The 13,553-nt window shown below is 44.3% G+C and overlaps 2 protein-coding genes across 8 annotated transcripts in view; both read left to right on the top strand.

Moving 5' to 3' along the window:
- GRIA4 (glutamate ionotropic receptor AMPA type subunit 4) overlaps nucleotides 1–13,553 on the top strand; it is a 334,174-nt gene that overhangs the window by 228,313 nt on the left and 92,308 nt on the right. The gene's annotated exons all lie outside the window — the stretch shown is intronic.
- LOC105942808 (U2 small nuclear ribonucleoprotein auxiliary factor 35 kDa subunit-related protein 2-like) lies at nucleotides 5,494–6,982 on the top strand. Its single transcript, XM_055130908.1, has one exon. It carries the CDS (start codon nucleotides 5,638–5,640, stop codon nucleotides 6,958–6,960), a length of 1,323 nt encoding a protein of 440 aa, XP_054986883.1. The 5' UTR covers nucleotides 5,494–5,637; the 3' UTR covers nucleotides 6,961–6,982.

Genomic DNA, 13,553 nt, shown 5'->3' with positions numbered 1-13,553 from the left:
AGTGGTTTTGAAAATGTTTGCGCAAGTTTATCTGTACTTGTTAGTTGGGCTAGACAATACTATATAGCTTATTTTGTTATTGTTGCTTTGTGGGGGTTGGGGAGCCACACCCAGCACTCTTATGGGGATACTCCTAGCTCTGTGCTCAGAGGTCACTTCTAGCAGAACATAAGATACCAGGGATCAAACTCAGTTCAGCCTCATGAAAGGTGAGTGCTTTCCCCGCCTGCACTATCTGTAGCATGTTTTGTTGATAATTTGCTGCATATTACTTACTTGAATTATGGTAAAATTTTATTTGTAGTTAAGCTTACTAATTTGGAGGCTTATTCAAAAAGGTACTTAACTGTAAAAAACTAAAGCTCGCCGACGGGCGCGTGCACTCGCGGGCTCTCCGGGCGGCTCTGTCTCACCGCCCGCGTTCGGTGCTCTGGAACCGCTGTGTATGGGCTGGATCGGGACAGCCGTTGGCCAAGGACAGGCGAAGGAAGAACGAGGACCAAGCTGGTTGCTGATTAGTTACCGTTTGTTCAATCTTCCATCTTTCTCCTCTCCCGCACTCCCAGTTCCATCCTCTCAATCTACTGCAGGCTCTTGCTTCTCTAGTCTCTCCTCCTAGTTGTCTCTCCCACCTTGCCCTCTAGGCTACACCCAGACAGGTAGCAAAATCAACATAAGAAAGCCCTTCCTGAGGGCCGGGCATTCCAAAACCCTTCCTGACTCTTAAGGTTTTTTTTCTTTTCCTTAGTCCAAACACTTAACATCTTAATGCTAGTTATTTTTGTATGGACATAGCAAGAGATACATTGAGGCTTGCAAGGCAGCTCTCCTGGCAACATCTTGCCACAGGCTCAGACCACAGCACTCAGGCCAGATTAATCATTCCTCACCCTAGCAGGGTCCAAATCTAGTTATCACTGTTTGGATCATGACAACATTTGTCCATGATCAAGCTCTTAACTTATAGTTAAGCATTAAGGCACCTTGACCAGGCCCATCTCGATGCCAGGGTAGCACACAACTCACCGCTTGCCCTGGGTCCGTCTCGTCCCTCATCTGGACCCTGCTTTTGGGAGTGCTAGGAAGTAAGGGCAGCTGAGGCTTAGGTTGAGAGAACAGATGCCCAGGAGGAAAATATCATGTAGAGTCAAATGACTCCCAGATTATAAAAGCATAGCATTTGCTAAGTCCTCCTGTGTCCATACAAAAAGGACATTGCTCTGAATAAACTATGCAAAAAACTAAAGGAGAAGAGAAAAACAATGTACAAGTCAACAGAACACTAAGAAAGAAGTTACAAATAAACACAGAGGAGTGGGAGCACTGTAATGGGAGTAACCCAATAAACCTAAACTACCTGAGGCTGTTATCCTACACTTAACTGTAAAAATCAAAGCCAGAATGCTCCAGATATTCCTATTATTAAAGGAAATTAGATGTCTTTAGTTTTCTTCTTTGACTGTATTAGAATTTTTAAAAAGTAAAAGTCCTGTGTACTATTACTTTTAAATGCCCAGTAAAGCCAGAAAATGCTGTACTGTAAAGAAAATAGAAAGGTATTCACTGCCCCCCCACCCTTAATCCTTTTGGAAAATGAAAAGAAAATGAAAAAAATTTTTGAAGAAATGTATTTACATGATATATTGGAAAATATTAATAATAAACTACATATTAGATTTATTCCTGAGGGAGACCAAAAACGCCATTAAAGTTGCAATTATTCAAGACATATGAGCATTTAAAATGTGTATTTATGGAACCCAAGAAAAACTTTCCTTACTTTCAAAGCAAGACAGTCAGTTGAGCCCAAACTCCCTTTCTCCCTCCCACTCCTGCCCATGTGTTGAGAGTTTATTTGTTTGACCGGAACAACTGAAGCTTTGTAAATAATTCCTCCTGAATCCCACAGAGCAGTCAATTCTAAGCACTGCCTAGATTGCCAAGTTCCTGTCAGAGGGTGAGTAAGGCTAAAAAAGAGCCTCCATTTAGCACCTGTGCTTAAAAGACCTCTTCTGGAGAAGGCAATTGAGTGCCTGAGCACACTGACCCATTTCAGAGGCTTAGCTGGTTTCTAAGAAGTGAAGCAGCACACCTGGGCGCTTTGGGTAAAGCCTTTGAATAAGTCTTAAATACCTCTCTCTGAGGGAAGTGGGCATTTTTTGTCATTTTAAAAAAAGTCTTTTCCCAAATGTATGGAGGTATAATTAACATGTTACATCATGTAAATTTAATGTGATGGTGCGATGAGCTGATCCCCTAACACATTGTGAATAGATCACCACAATACAGTTAGTTAGTGCCTCAGACATTGCACATAATGATGATTTTTCTTTTTGTGTATGTGAGAACGTATAAGATGTATTTTAGCAACTTTCAAGTATGTAATAGTCACTGTGCTATACATTCAGTCCCCAGAGCTGAATTGTCTTCAAACTACTGTTTATACCCTTGGAAAAACAAGAGTCTACTTCTTCTATTCCTCTTGCTAAAATCTGAACATTTCTTTTCTATCTTGGTTGCATAAAAATAATGAAGCTACTAATAGACTTCTAGTCCTTTAATCTATTGTGAGAATATAATGTATCCTTTTTTTCCAGTAAACTACTCCCCCCAAAAAATAGATGTTTTCTGAATCTGAACATGAATTTTACCCCCTATCGACACTTTAATTATCTATAGCTTGGTTTTACTATTAACTCATCCTAACAGCTCATTCAGACTTTATCAGGAATATGACAATACCTCTGTGTTTCATAATAAATTGAAATAATACAAAACAATTTCAGAAAATTATCCAAACCATGTTTAAAAATATTAAGTAATTTTTATTAGAAAAAATCCACTGGAAGGAACAGACCTCTCTCAGAAGATAATGAAATTAATAGTGAAAATGGGGTTGTAATGATTATTTTGACATTTTAATTACTATTACAGATACATTAACAGATAACTATAGTTAGAAAAGCACTGTCTCGTCTGTATATCCTCCAAAGTATTGTTTATGTTCTGAACTAATTAGTTCTTCTAAATGCTTTGCTCTTTAAAATGGCAGTTAGGGGCTAGAAAGATAACTCAGTGGGCTAGAGTATGGTATGCTTAGAAAGTAGGAAGCCAGGTTTTGATCTCCTGGAATGCATGGTACCCCCAGCATTACCAGGAGTGATCTCTGAGCAGTGAACTGTGAGTAACCCCTGAGTACCACCAAATGTGACCCAAGAACAAAAATGTATGTATATAAATAAATATAAATAAAATAGCGTTATCATATACACAAATTTCAAAACTTGATATTCTACACACTGTATCACTGTCATCTCGTTGTTCATCAGTTTGCTGGGGCAGGCACCAGTAATGTCTCCATTCGTCCCTGTCACATGCTAGTGTAGCCCGATGACTTACTGGGGGCTCTTTTAGGGTCAGAGGAACGAGGAATGTCATTGTTACTGTTTTTGGCATATCGAGTATGCCATGGGTAGCTTGCCAGGATAGTGAGCAGGATACTCTTGGTAGCTTGCCGGCCTCTCTAGGGGCACGGAGGCTTTTGGGGTGGACTCTAATCACCTTTACAGGTGTTCCCAGTCTACCAAATGTAAACTTTTGGTCAACTGGCACGTTATAACAATATGCACACTGACAAACACACACCTGCCTGCGTCTCTGGGCAGCACCTGGGACATCTGTGGCCTGGTTGATCTCCTTGAGGTTGATGGAGTGCGCCTGGAGGCTGTTGTGCAGCTGGCAGAGCAGGACCCTATCAAGGAGGGTTTGTGCCAGGTCAAACACCTGCGCTGAGTCCAGGTCACCCAGTGGTAGGCTGACAGCACCCCATGAGCCACTGCACGCACTACCACAGCTCTATGTCTGACGGTACCGCAACTTGGACCATTTGGGGCAGGTGATGACATTGTGGCTGCCGCCACTGCCACCACCGCAGCTTCTCCATGCCCCACCGACACCATTGTGTCCAAATCTTGCAAAACAGCCGGCAATGTCCAGTAGGAATCATGTGTAGAGTTCTAGCAGGGATCACACGTGGGGTTCCATGCCTGGTGTGCTGAGCTACACGCTGTCTAAGGTGAGATGGTGAGCCAAGGTAAGGAGACCACGAGGGGTTCAGGCGGCATCAGCACCATTTTGCCTTCATCTATACAAGTGTGTAAAAATATAGATTAAGGCATATTGATTTTGCCATATTGATTAAGGCATATTGATTAAGATATATTGATTTTTCTACCTGAATTAGATAATAGGAAAAAATGAAGTTATATAAACATCACCTACTGAGCTACTTGAGGCAGTAGAAACATAACAAATAGATAAAGTCAAATTCATTATTATTTTGTTTGTATCAACTTCCCATAAAAGCAACGTCATTTTAGTTCTCTAATTCCAATGGGAAAATTTAGTCCATTCAGCTACAGAAAAAAAAAAAAAAACTTGGAAAAGAAATTTGTAACTGAAAGCACCTTTTGAATATTTTATGAATTTGATCCATTATTGATAGACTCCAGATTCTTAATTTGGTACTAGCATTATTCAACTCATCATCTATCTCTCTAACAACATACATATTTTTAAGAATAACTCATAACAAAGTAATAAAGATAGAAAATTAATTGTTTTCATACCAAATTATGTGCTTTACAAGTGGCAACCTTTGCATATATTTTCTTTTTAAACATACCCATTTAAAAAAAATACCCACCCTGCACACAGTCAGGAGAAAAAATTAAGGGTCCTTCAAGTCTTGCCCAATGCTCAGATGCCAAGCAGTGCTGAGAGCTGCCAGAGCTGGGAGAGATTGTGAAGACCACGTGGTGCCAAGGTCCAAACTCAGGGCCTTGCTTCACTAATCCTTTTGACTCAATCACTTACAAAGAACTCCTAGGTTCTCAGCCCAATTGAATCCCAAAATGGATACCCTACAGAGATGTCTCTGGAACCCAACCATTTATAATCTAGAATTCCAGGAGTGCACAGCCGCTTTCGCAACCACGCCACCTCTCATATTCAAAATGAGCAATGGAAAGTAAATTATCTAGCATCTGTCCCTGGCAAGTAGGCTTGAATGGTGGTGGGAAATTTTGAGCAAAACATAATGCCCAAAAGTAGAGAGAGTATTGGGGAAATTATCTGCCATAGAGGCAGGAAATTATCTGCACTCAGATGACGGCAGGGGGAGGACTCAGATGGGGGAGGGGGAAGAGGGAGGAATATTGGGGACATTGGTGATGGAAAATGTGCATTGGTAGAGGGATGGGTGTTTGATCATTGTATGGCTAAATCTCAAACATGAAAGCTTTGTAACTCTATCTCACATTGGTTCAATAAAATTTTTTTTTAAAGTTCCTGGGTTCTAAATGTAATACCTTGAACGCTGAAATTGCTAGACTTTGATTCACAAAAAAATTTTTTAAAGAATGTAACAAAGTTACCCATTAACTATCTTTCTGGCATCAAAAATCACTTGCAGGCCACTGAGAGGCCCAGCGACCAAGCACCTACAAGCATGGCCCAAACCCTGAAGCACCACGTGGCCTGGGTCCAATAACATCCGCATGCCCCAGCAGTGGGGGCGGAGCTGCGGCCCGCCCCGCCCCTGGCCCCGCCTCTTCCGCCGGGCTCCGGGCGGGAAAGATGGCGGCGCCAAGCCCAGAGTCAGGCACTTTTCCTCAGAAACTGAGCCACCGCCAGCGCGGGGCGGCCCTGAAGAAGGAGCGACGTAAGAAGCGGAGGCAGGAGCTTGCCCGCCTGCGGGACGCGGCGCTGGCCCTGGAGGAGAAGGAGGAGGAGGACGGGGAGGACGACGCAGCCGACGAGGAGGAGCTGGAGGCCGAGCGGCGGCGGCAGAACGAGGCGTGGCTGCAGCGCGAGCGGCAGGCGCAGGAGGAGTTCCGGCGCCGGCGGGAGCATGAGGAGCACGTGGAGGCGGCGCGCCGGGCTCGGGAGGAGCTCGAGAGCCGGCTGCGCGCCGAGGGGGAGGAGCAGCGGCGAGTGGAGCGTGAGGAGGAGGCGCGGAGGCTGCGGGCCGAGCGGGAGCGCGCCGAGGCCAAGCAGAGGCTGCTGGCGCCGTCGGCCCCGTGGCGCAACCCCGAGCCGCCCGCCGCGGGCCGCGCCGCCTGCCCCTTCTACATCAAGACGGGCGCCTGCCGCTTCGGCGAGCGCTGCTCGCGCCGGCACGAGCCCCCCGCCTCCAGCCCCACGCTGCTCGTGCGCGGCATGTTCACCACCTTCGGCATGGAGCAGTGCCGCCGCGACGACTACGACCCCGACGCGAGCCTGGAGTACAGCGACGAGGAGACCTACCAGCAGTTCCTCGACTTCTACGACGACGTGCTGCCCGAGTTCCGCAACGTGGGCCGCGTGGTGCAGTTCAAGGTCAGCTGCAACCTGGAGCCGCACCTGCGCGGCAACGTGTACGTGCAGTACCAGTCGGAGGAGGAGTGCCAGGCCGCCCTGGCCGCCTTCAACGGGCGCTGGTACGCCGGCCGCCGGCTGCAGTGCGAGCTCTGTCCGGTGACCCGCTGGAAGATGGCCATCTGCGGCCTGTTCGAGCTGCGGCAGTGCCCGCGCGGGAAGCACTGCAACTTCTTGCACGTGTTCCGCAACCCCAACGACGAGTTCTGGGAAGCGGTGCGGAACGAACCCCTGCCCCCGGAGGCCCCTGGCGGGGCCTGCGCCCAGTCCCTGGAGAGGCGGCCCCGACCGGGCCACCACAGCGACTACCACAGCCGGCCCTGGCACGCCGGGCGGGAGAGGAGCCGCAGCCACCGGGAAAGGGCGGTCCGGAAATACCGGTCCAAGAGCCGGGAGAGTCCACGGCGAGCGCGAAGTCGCGGGCGAAAGCGGGCCCGCAGCCCAGCCCACGGCAGCCGCAGCCGCAGCCGCAGGCAGAGCCGTAGTTTCTCTCGGTCCCGGAGCAGGAGCCAGAGCCGAGGCAGGAGAAGGTCGAAGAGTTGAGACAGAACTGGTCACAACCCCAAAGCCGAATGAACCAGTCTCGTTCTTTCTTTAAAGGAAGCAAGAAAGAAAATTTCTAAGGACCCTGCAGCTGGGTTCCTGGCTCCTCCAGAATAGTCTCCTTGGACTGGCCATGGACGTGCCTTATTCTGTCTCCAGAGACTTTCTTCACTGTATTGATTCGTATTCCTAGAATTGTACTTTTTCCCGCAGAGTGACTGTTTTCATTTTGAAAGTTTGTTTTTTTTCAAAGTTGCGTTTTCTTGTTCGTTTGGGTCTTAGGGCCACACCCTGGTGCTCAGGTCTCATCCTGGGTCTCTGCTCTGGGGCACTCCTGACAGTGTTTGAGAATCGAATAGTTAGTTTTTGAGTAAAGTGCCTTCATCTCTTGTACAATCCCTCTGGTTTATTGTAGAAGCTTAATAGAATCATATCGTCATTCTTCACCTTCCTTATTTTAAAAGAGGAATGTTGGTCTGAAATCTTGAAATCTCTCTAAAAATTGGTACAGCTATTTTCAGAGAAGACTTCTGATCATTGCATTTGCTCCTAAAACAATATGTAATTACTCACATGGGATGTACTTGGAAAGTAGCTTAAAATAAAAACGAGTTAAGTGCCCTTCTCTGTACACTTGTTCTACAAATATTTCAGAGTGCCCGTTTTGGTCAGACTTGACTGAAGGTAAAGTCATGAGCAAAACATTTTCTGTTGTGGTTATTAACTCTTACTTGATGACCTAAGGTGTGAACCAATAGTGCTTATAAATCCTGCTAATACAAGTTCTTCCATTCATATCAAGGTGATCAAGGTGATCAAGGACCTCATATTGCCTCTTTCTGTGAGTGCTAGTTCTTACTAAACAAATGATATCAACGGCATTAGATAGAGAACTGAAGTTATATCGCTCATAGGACATGTCACTGGTGCCTTACCAAGGATTCAGGAGCAGATGTTAAAGACGCACCTTAGAGTATGTAAGAAATCATAACAAAAATAAGAATCTAATAGCTCTCAAGTACCTCAGACTGCATCTTTTTTCACATAACTCAGATTTAATTGGTGCCCTTTCAGCAACATTCATGCCCAACTAGGTGAAGGGAAAATTCGATGTCCTAGTAGACAAATACAAGTCTTAGATCATTGGCAAGCCCAGTGATCTTCCCATACTCAAAGATTAAATTTTGAAAAGCCTAAGAAATAACCAACCAAGGTTTATTTCATCTGCAAAGAAAGTAATCCTATGTCAGGGTACGATCAATTTGAAGGAAGTAAATGCCCACAATCAGAAATGTGGCCATGTCTATAAAAGTTGTGAGATATGGACATGGCCCCAGTATTTAAATTATTCCAAGTTCATCTCTTTGTCTAGCACCACTCAGGTAAAAGGTCCGAGGCGGGACTTTTGATGAACTGCCAAATGTGTGACAACAGTAATTAACTGATAAAGTATTGGTGACAGTCTGCACTTCAGACATCACAAGAAATTTTACAGTCTAGAACTCCCCCACAATCGCTGTCATGGAGGAAAGCATCAGAAAGAGCCTGGAGCTTAATGAGCCTGTCCCTGTGTGCTATCACTTGCTGAGTCATCGTCTAAAATAATTTTAGCGATGGACTCATGACCATGAGCTTTTATATTTTTATACTAAAACAGTCAAAAATGAGAGAGGGGCCAAAGAGAGAAATACATAAAAAGGCAAACTACCTGCAGTTACCAAGAGATTTGCAGTTGCTACAAAAGATACCTAGTAATTGAAGGTAATGGTTTTGATTATTTGAATCCTCTAGGGAAAGATTAAGCATCTTGGGGTCAGAGCTATAGTATAGTGGGGAGGGCCCTTGTCTTAAATGCATGCAACTGGCTTTGATCACAGGAACTGTATACAGTTACAGTATATAGTAATCACTCCATAAAGGAGTGATTCTTGAGAACAGCAGGGTGTGACCCAAACCGCCCATCTTCTTCACCTCCTTCCCCTCAAAAAAAGATTAAGCAGCAAACTTTTGACTAAGAATGAGCTCACAGCAGGACATCAAACAGTTCCTCACTTGACTCCCCAGGCACTTTTTCAGCTTCTATGTGCGAGATCATCCCAGGAACCGCAGGGTTGTGCGAAGATGAGCAAAATATGGTCCCTGCATGGGAAAGCTTATATTCAAATTGAAAACTAGGATAAATAAGACAATTTGATGGGTTCACAACTCAGGAACAAGTTTCCTGAGAAATTAAACTGCCAAAAGTTAGGTATGTGGGAGCCATGCCCACCAGCCACCTCCAGCCCAGTCATACAAGCTCATTTATTGCCCATGCTTCAGAAGTCCCATAAACTAAAGAGATTAGAAGGCGCAATTTATCCCCAACCCATGCAAGGCTCTACAAACAGGATACAATAGAAGGGAGTGGGTCAGGCTGGTGCCCACCCAAGTAGAGCCCCCAGAAATTTAGCAGATTCCCACATCCCATAATTCTGCCATGCCCCCGGCCACATTCTACTGTCCCGGAATGAATGGTCCTCATCGAGATATTCACCTGCTGAAAATTTGGGAGTCTGGTCAGAGGCACAATGGTGATTTGAGGATGTCAATAAGCCCAAGGGCACCATCAGATTGCTGATGCGCTGATGCACCTGTCCCACCTTGTCCAGGTTGACCTGCAGGCAGCTTTGCACTCCCTGGGCCCCAGTAGCAACAGCAGCAGTGGACTGGGCAGGGACCAAAACCAGGTAAAGGGCCGCTACAGTACCCGGCTTGGGCACTCTGGAAGGGCTGCAGCCAGCACTCCAGCAAAACCTCCCCAGGAGGCATATGCCCCTGCCCATCTGCAGTCTCCAGACAGTTGGCACTGTCCCACTTGTGGGGGAGGGTTAGAAGGGGGCACGGCAGGATACCAACCTGTCTGGTTTAATCCAAGGGGCATCCACTTTCACTCACACAGAAATTTTGAGGCCCCATGGGCTGTTCAGAGTGCTCAGAGTGGGCTCCCTCCGGCGCTTGCCGACCGTAATGGTTTTAAGTTTCCTTGAGTTATACTTTGTGGGATGAAAAAAGAGTGTGTTTTACTCTCCTGTATCAAAGTAACAGCAATGACGGCCAACAGGAACAAGTCAGGCAGTGCAAGAAATGACTCCCACGGAGAGATCCTCTGCACAGGCTCATCACTGCAGCTCCAGAGGGCTCACTGCTCTGCTCCCCTCCCAAGCTGCTTTTGCCTTCTGAACTTTGCTCATTCAGGGCCACAGCAAAGTATAAATATAAAAGACAAAGTTATGCTAAAATTTTTTAAAGAGGATTTTATTTCTCTGATCATACTTTTTAACTGTATTTATATAAATGTATAAGTCCTATGATGATGCACCAGGTTTCTTGTTTTCCTAGAAAATGGGAATGCCTTCAAAGGCCTCAGTCACACTATTGCAGAGGGGATGGGTGGGAGGCAGAAAGGGGTCTCTAATTGTCTCTTAGCAAGAGTTACCGTGGCTGCAGCTATTTCTCATGTTCTTGTAAAAAAAAAAATCACTGTCACCGTCACTGTCCTCCTGTTGTCTTGAAAAAAATATAAAAGGAAAAGAAAAGGTAGCAAGGATTTAAGTCTTTAAGAAAATATGCTTGTCAGAATGCAAGGTGTTTTGTTTCAGAAGAATTATGACTTCTAGAAGTAGATTGTGCTTGACTAAATTTGTTTTAGTTGATGCTGCAAGGACACTACTATAATACTTTTTATCATTGCTGTTGATATAACATTCAACAATTCAGCTTCTTTGAAAAAGATAAAAGGAAATCTGCTGGAAAATTTTGGAGATTAAAATAAATTAGTTTTGCTAACCTTAAAATAGATGGCAGCTGCATAGAATTGTCTATTATGGTTTGGAGGGGAAAGGCAAGTAATAGTCTTCATTAAGTAGACAAGAGAGGATAACTTCATAATTTGTTTTGGTAGGATTTTGCATCTATTCTACAAAGTTTGAAATGCAGTGAGACCAACAAACAGGAAGCAAAACATTTAATAGTACCTTGAGGACACCTTTTGGAGTCTTCTGAATTTATACTTTATAAATTCTAGAATATAAACTGTCCTGCCTAGCAGTAAATGAAGTATTGGATCTTTTTGATGACTAATCTACCCCACACCAAACCATCAGATCTAGTATTTCCAAGAGAGAACCTTAGGCAACAAGCACTGCTGGCAAGACTCCTATAAAATAGCAATTCTATATAATATTTATAATAAAACTTATTACCCTTTAGGGATAATCATTTGAAAAAAAGTAAAGGGTTTACTTGGACAAGTGTGTGCTCCTGTAGTAAGACAGAGTCTTTGCTTATATCTACATTCTCTGAGTCCACTTCAGAGTGTTTCAGGAGTGGTAACAGCGGGTCTCTGTGTTCATCCATGGTTCCCAGATTCTTCAATATTTTCAAGAATGAAACTATTGAGTCAGCGTTAGAAGAATGAACAGCTTATTAGAAAGTAGAAGAGAAAGAAACTCCCCAGCAGGGTAGCAACTTAATATAGGACTAAGTTAATTATAACTCACTTTGTGGGGCTTTTATCGGAAAATTGGGTCTTTGTGTTACTTACCAAAGTCTGAGAGGATTCCCATTTGTTTCCCAGGGAAATCTTGTTATTTTAGGGCCCATCTGTGTTGTTAAGATAACAAACACCCTGTATGTATTTAAGACCTTTAATGTTATTTACTTGACCATATCTCTGGGTATTGTCCATTTTCTCTTGGTTTCCTGTGAGCTCACAAACTGGGGCAGAATTTATGGTCTTGGGAAAATGTAAACTCCTAGTCTCAGAGAGAAGCCAGGAATCTGCAGGAAGGTCTAAATTGTAGACTTAAGTTAGCTAACGTGGAACCTCAAGCAAATGTGGGCTAAGGGAAACTGAGGCTTCCTCTTTCATCAACAAGTTCTTTGTTCTTTTTGAGGGAAGGTAGTTTGCACCACATGCAGCAGGTATGTGGGATTACTCCAGGATCTGTACTCAGGAATTACTTCTGGTGGTCTTCGAAGATCATTTGAGGTAATGGGGATCAAAACTGGATCAGTTTTGTGCAAGGCCTACTCACTGTACTATCTCTCCAGCCCATGCATATTGTTCTCTAGAATGTCCTATTTGAAGTATGGCACAACAAAACCCAAATAGGTTCAGAGGTACACACACAGCTGAAATAAAAGTAAAGAGACTATCTCAAAAGTTTTATACCTAACACAATGAATCACAGTCTTATCACTGGAAAACTGCTGCAACGTTTAAAACTTGAGGCCAAAAGTCACTGCCCATAGTAAGCAGTAGGTGCCTTCACCAAAATTATGATCAGAACTTATCTTAAATGTGCTGCTAATGGCATGGTTGAGTTATTAATGTGGGTTAAGGTGATTAATACCAAAGAGAATAAAATGTAGTGCAGTATTTGTCACTGTGGATCTGGATCTGGATCCTGCAGTTATAGATCTGAAGAGTATCATGCCAAGTGAAGTCAGTCAGAAGGACAAATAGAGAATAATCTCCCTCATGTGTCTAATATAAAGAAAAAGAGTAAAAGTAAGAGAATAATTGCTGCCCAAAGGCAACAGAAACCAATATCTGGCCTGCAATAATGTGGTTTCCATGAGACTGGGTTTGGGGTACAGTGGAGGTGGGGAGGACCCTCAGACAACTGTGAGGGAAGTGAACATTCTGGTAGAGCATGTAGGGTTGGAGCATTGTATGCATGAAACCCTATCGTGAACAGTATTATAAGTTCTGGTGCCTAAAATTAAAGAATAAATACTACAGAATCAGCTGGCATATTTGAACAGGTGAAAGTTAAGAAACCAGAGGCTTGAGAGCGAGACTGTAGAGAGGATATCCTTAAGCAACCTTCCCCACTGCACCAGCCCTGCCCACTTGGACTCTGGAGATTTCCTTGTACATTAGCATAGAAAGTATCCAGAATGTACTGCAGCAGAGACCTTTGCGATATTTAACCTAGTGTTCCCTGCAAACATAGCCAAAGCGCTTTTTAGCAGATCTCCTTTTTTCACATTGCATTTGCTTACAAGCGAAGGGGAAATAAAAGGGTCTCAACCATTTAGGGAACATAAGGGCTTTGGAGATTTTTTTAAAAAATGAGAGAGAAGAATATTTCTGAAGAGTATTCAGACAAGGATATTTCAAGTAAGGTTTATCAAGCACAGAAATATAACAGCACAGGGACAGAGATGGGGACATGATCTATTCACAGAAGCAGTGGGACCCACCCCTCTGAACCAGGGCCTCCCCCAGTTCTCTCTTCTTGGAGCATCCGAGAGTCGTAGATGCCAGGTTGGCTAATCTCAGAGGCCTGCCCCAAGGCACAGACAGCCATCCTCACACATGGCTCACACAGGCTACTTCTAAACTGGTTTCACCTTGAACATGTTTGACATGGAATTGAGTATGTCTCTTTGAAACCTGAGCCAGTAGGTGGTGTTTTAAATTTCCTATTCCTAGCACATGGCCTCCATAAATTTTCTTTATATGCCAATAGCAGATATTTATTCACTGACGCTATGTCCATTTAGGAACATCTCAAGAAATGAGATATCCCATTTATTATTTTCTA

Source organism: Sorex araneus, chromosome 3 (assembly GCF_027595985.1).
Source record: "Sorex araneus isolate mSorAra2 chromosome 3, mSorAra2.pri, whole genome shotgun sequence".
Lineage (NCBI taxonomy): Eukaryota > Metazoa > Chordata > Mammalia > Eulipotyphla > Soricidae > Sorex > Sorex araneus.
Note: the sequence above shows the minus strand (reverse complement) of the source record. Positions and strands in the feature narration are given on the sequence as shown.

Bases quoted from the DNA above. Each gene is read 5' to 3' on its own strand.
- LOC105942808 (XM_055130908.1), top strand. From the start codon at position 5,638: ATGGCGGCGCCAAGCCCAGAGTCAGGCACTTTTCCTCAGAAACTGAGC.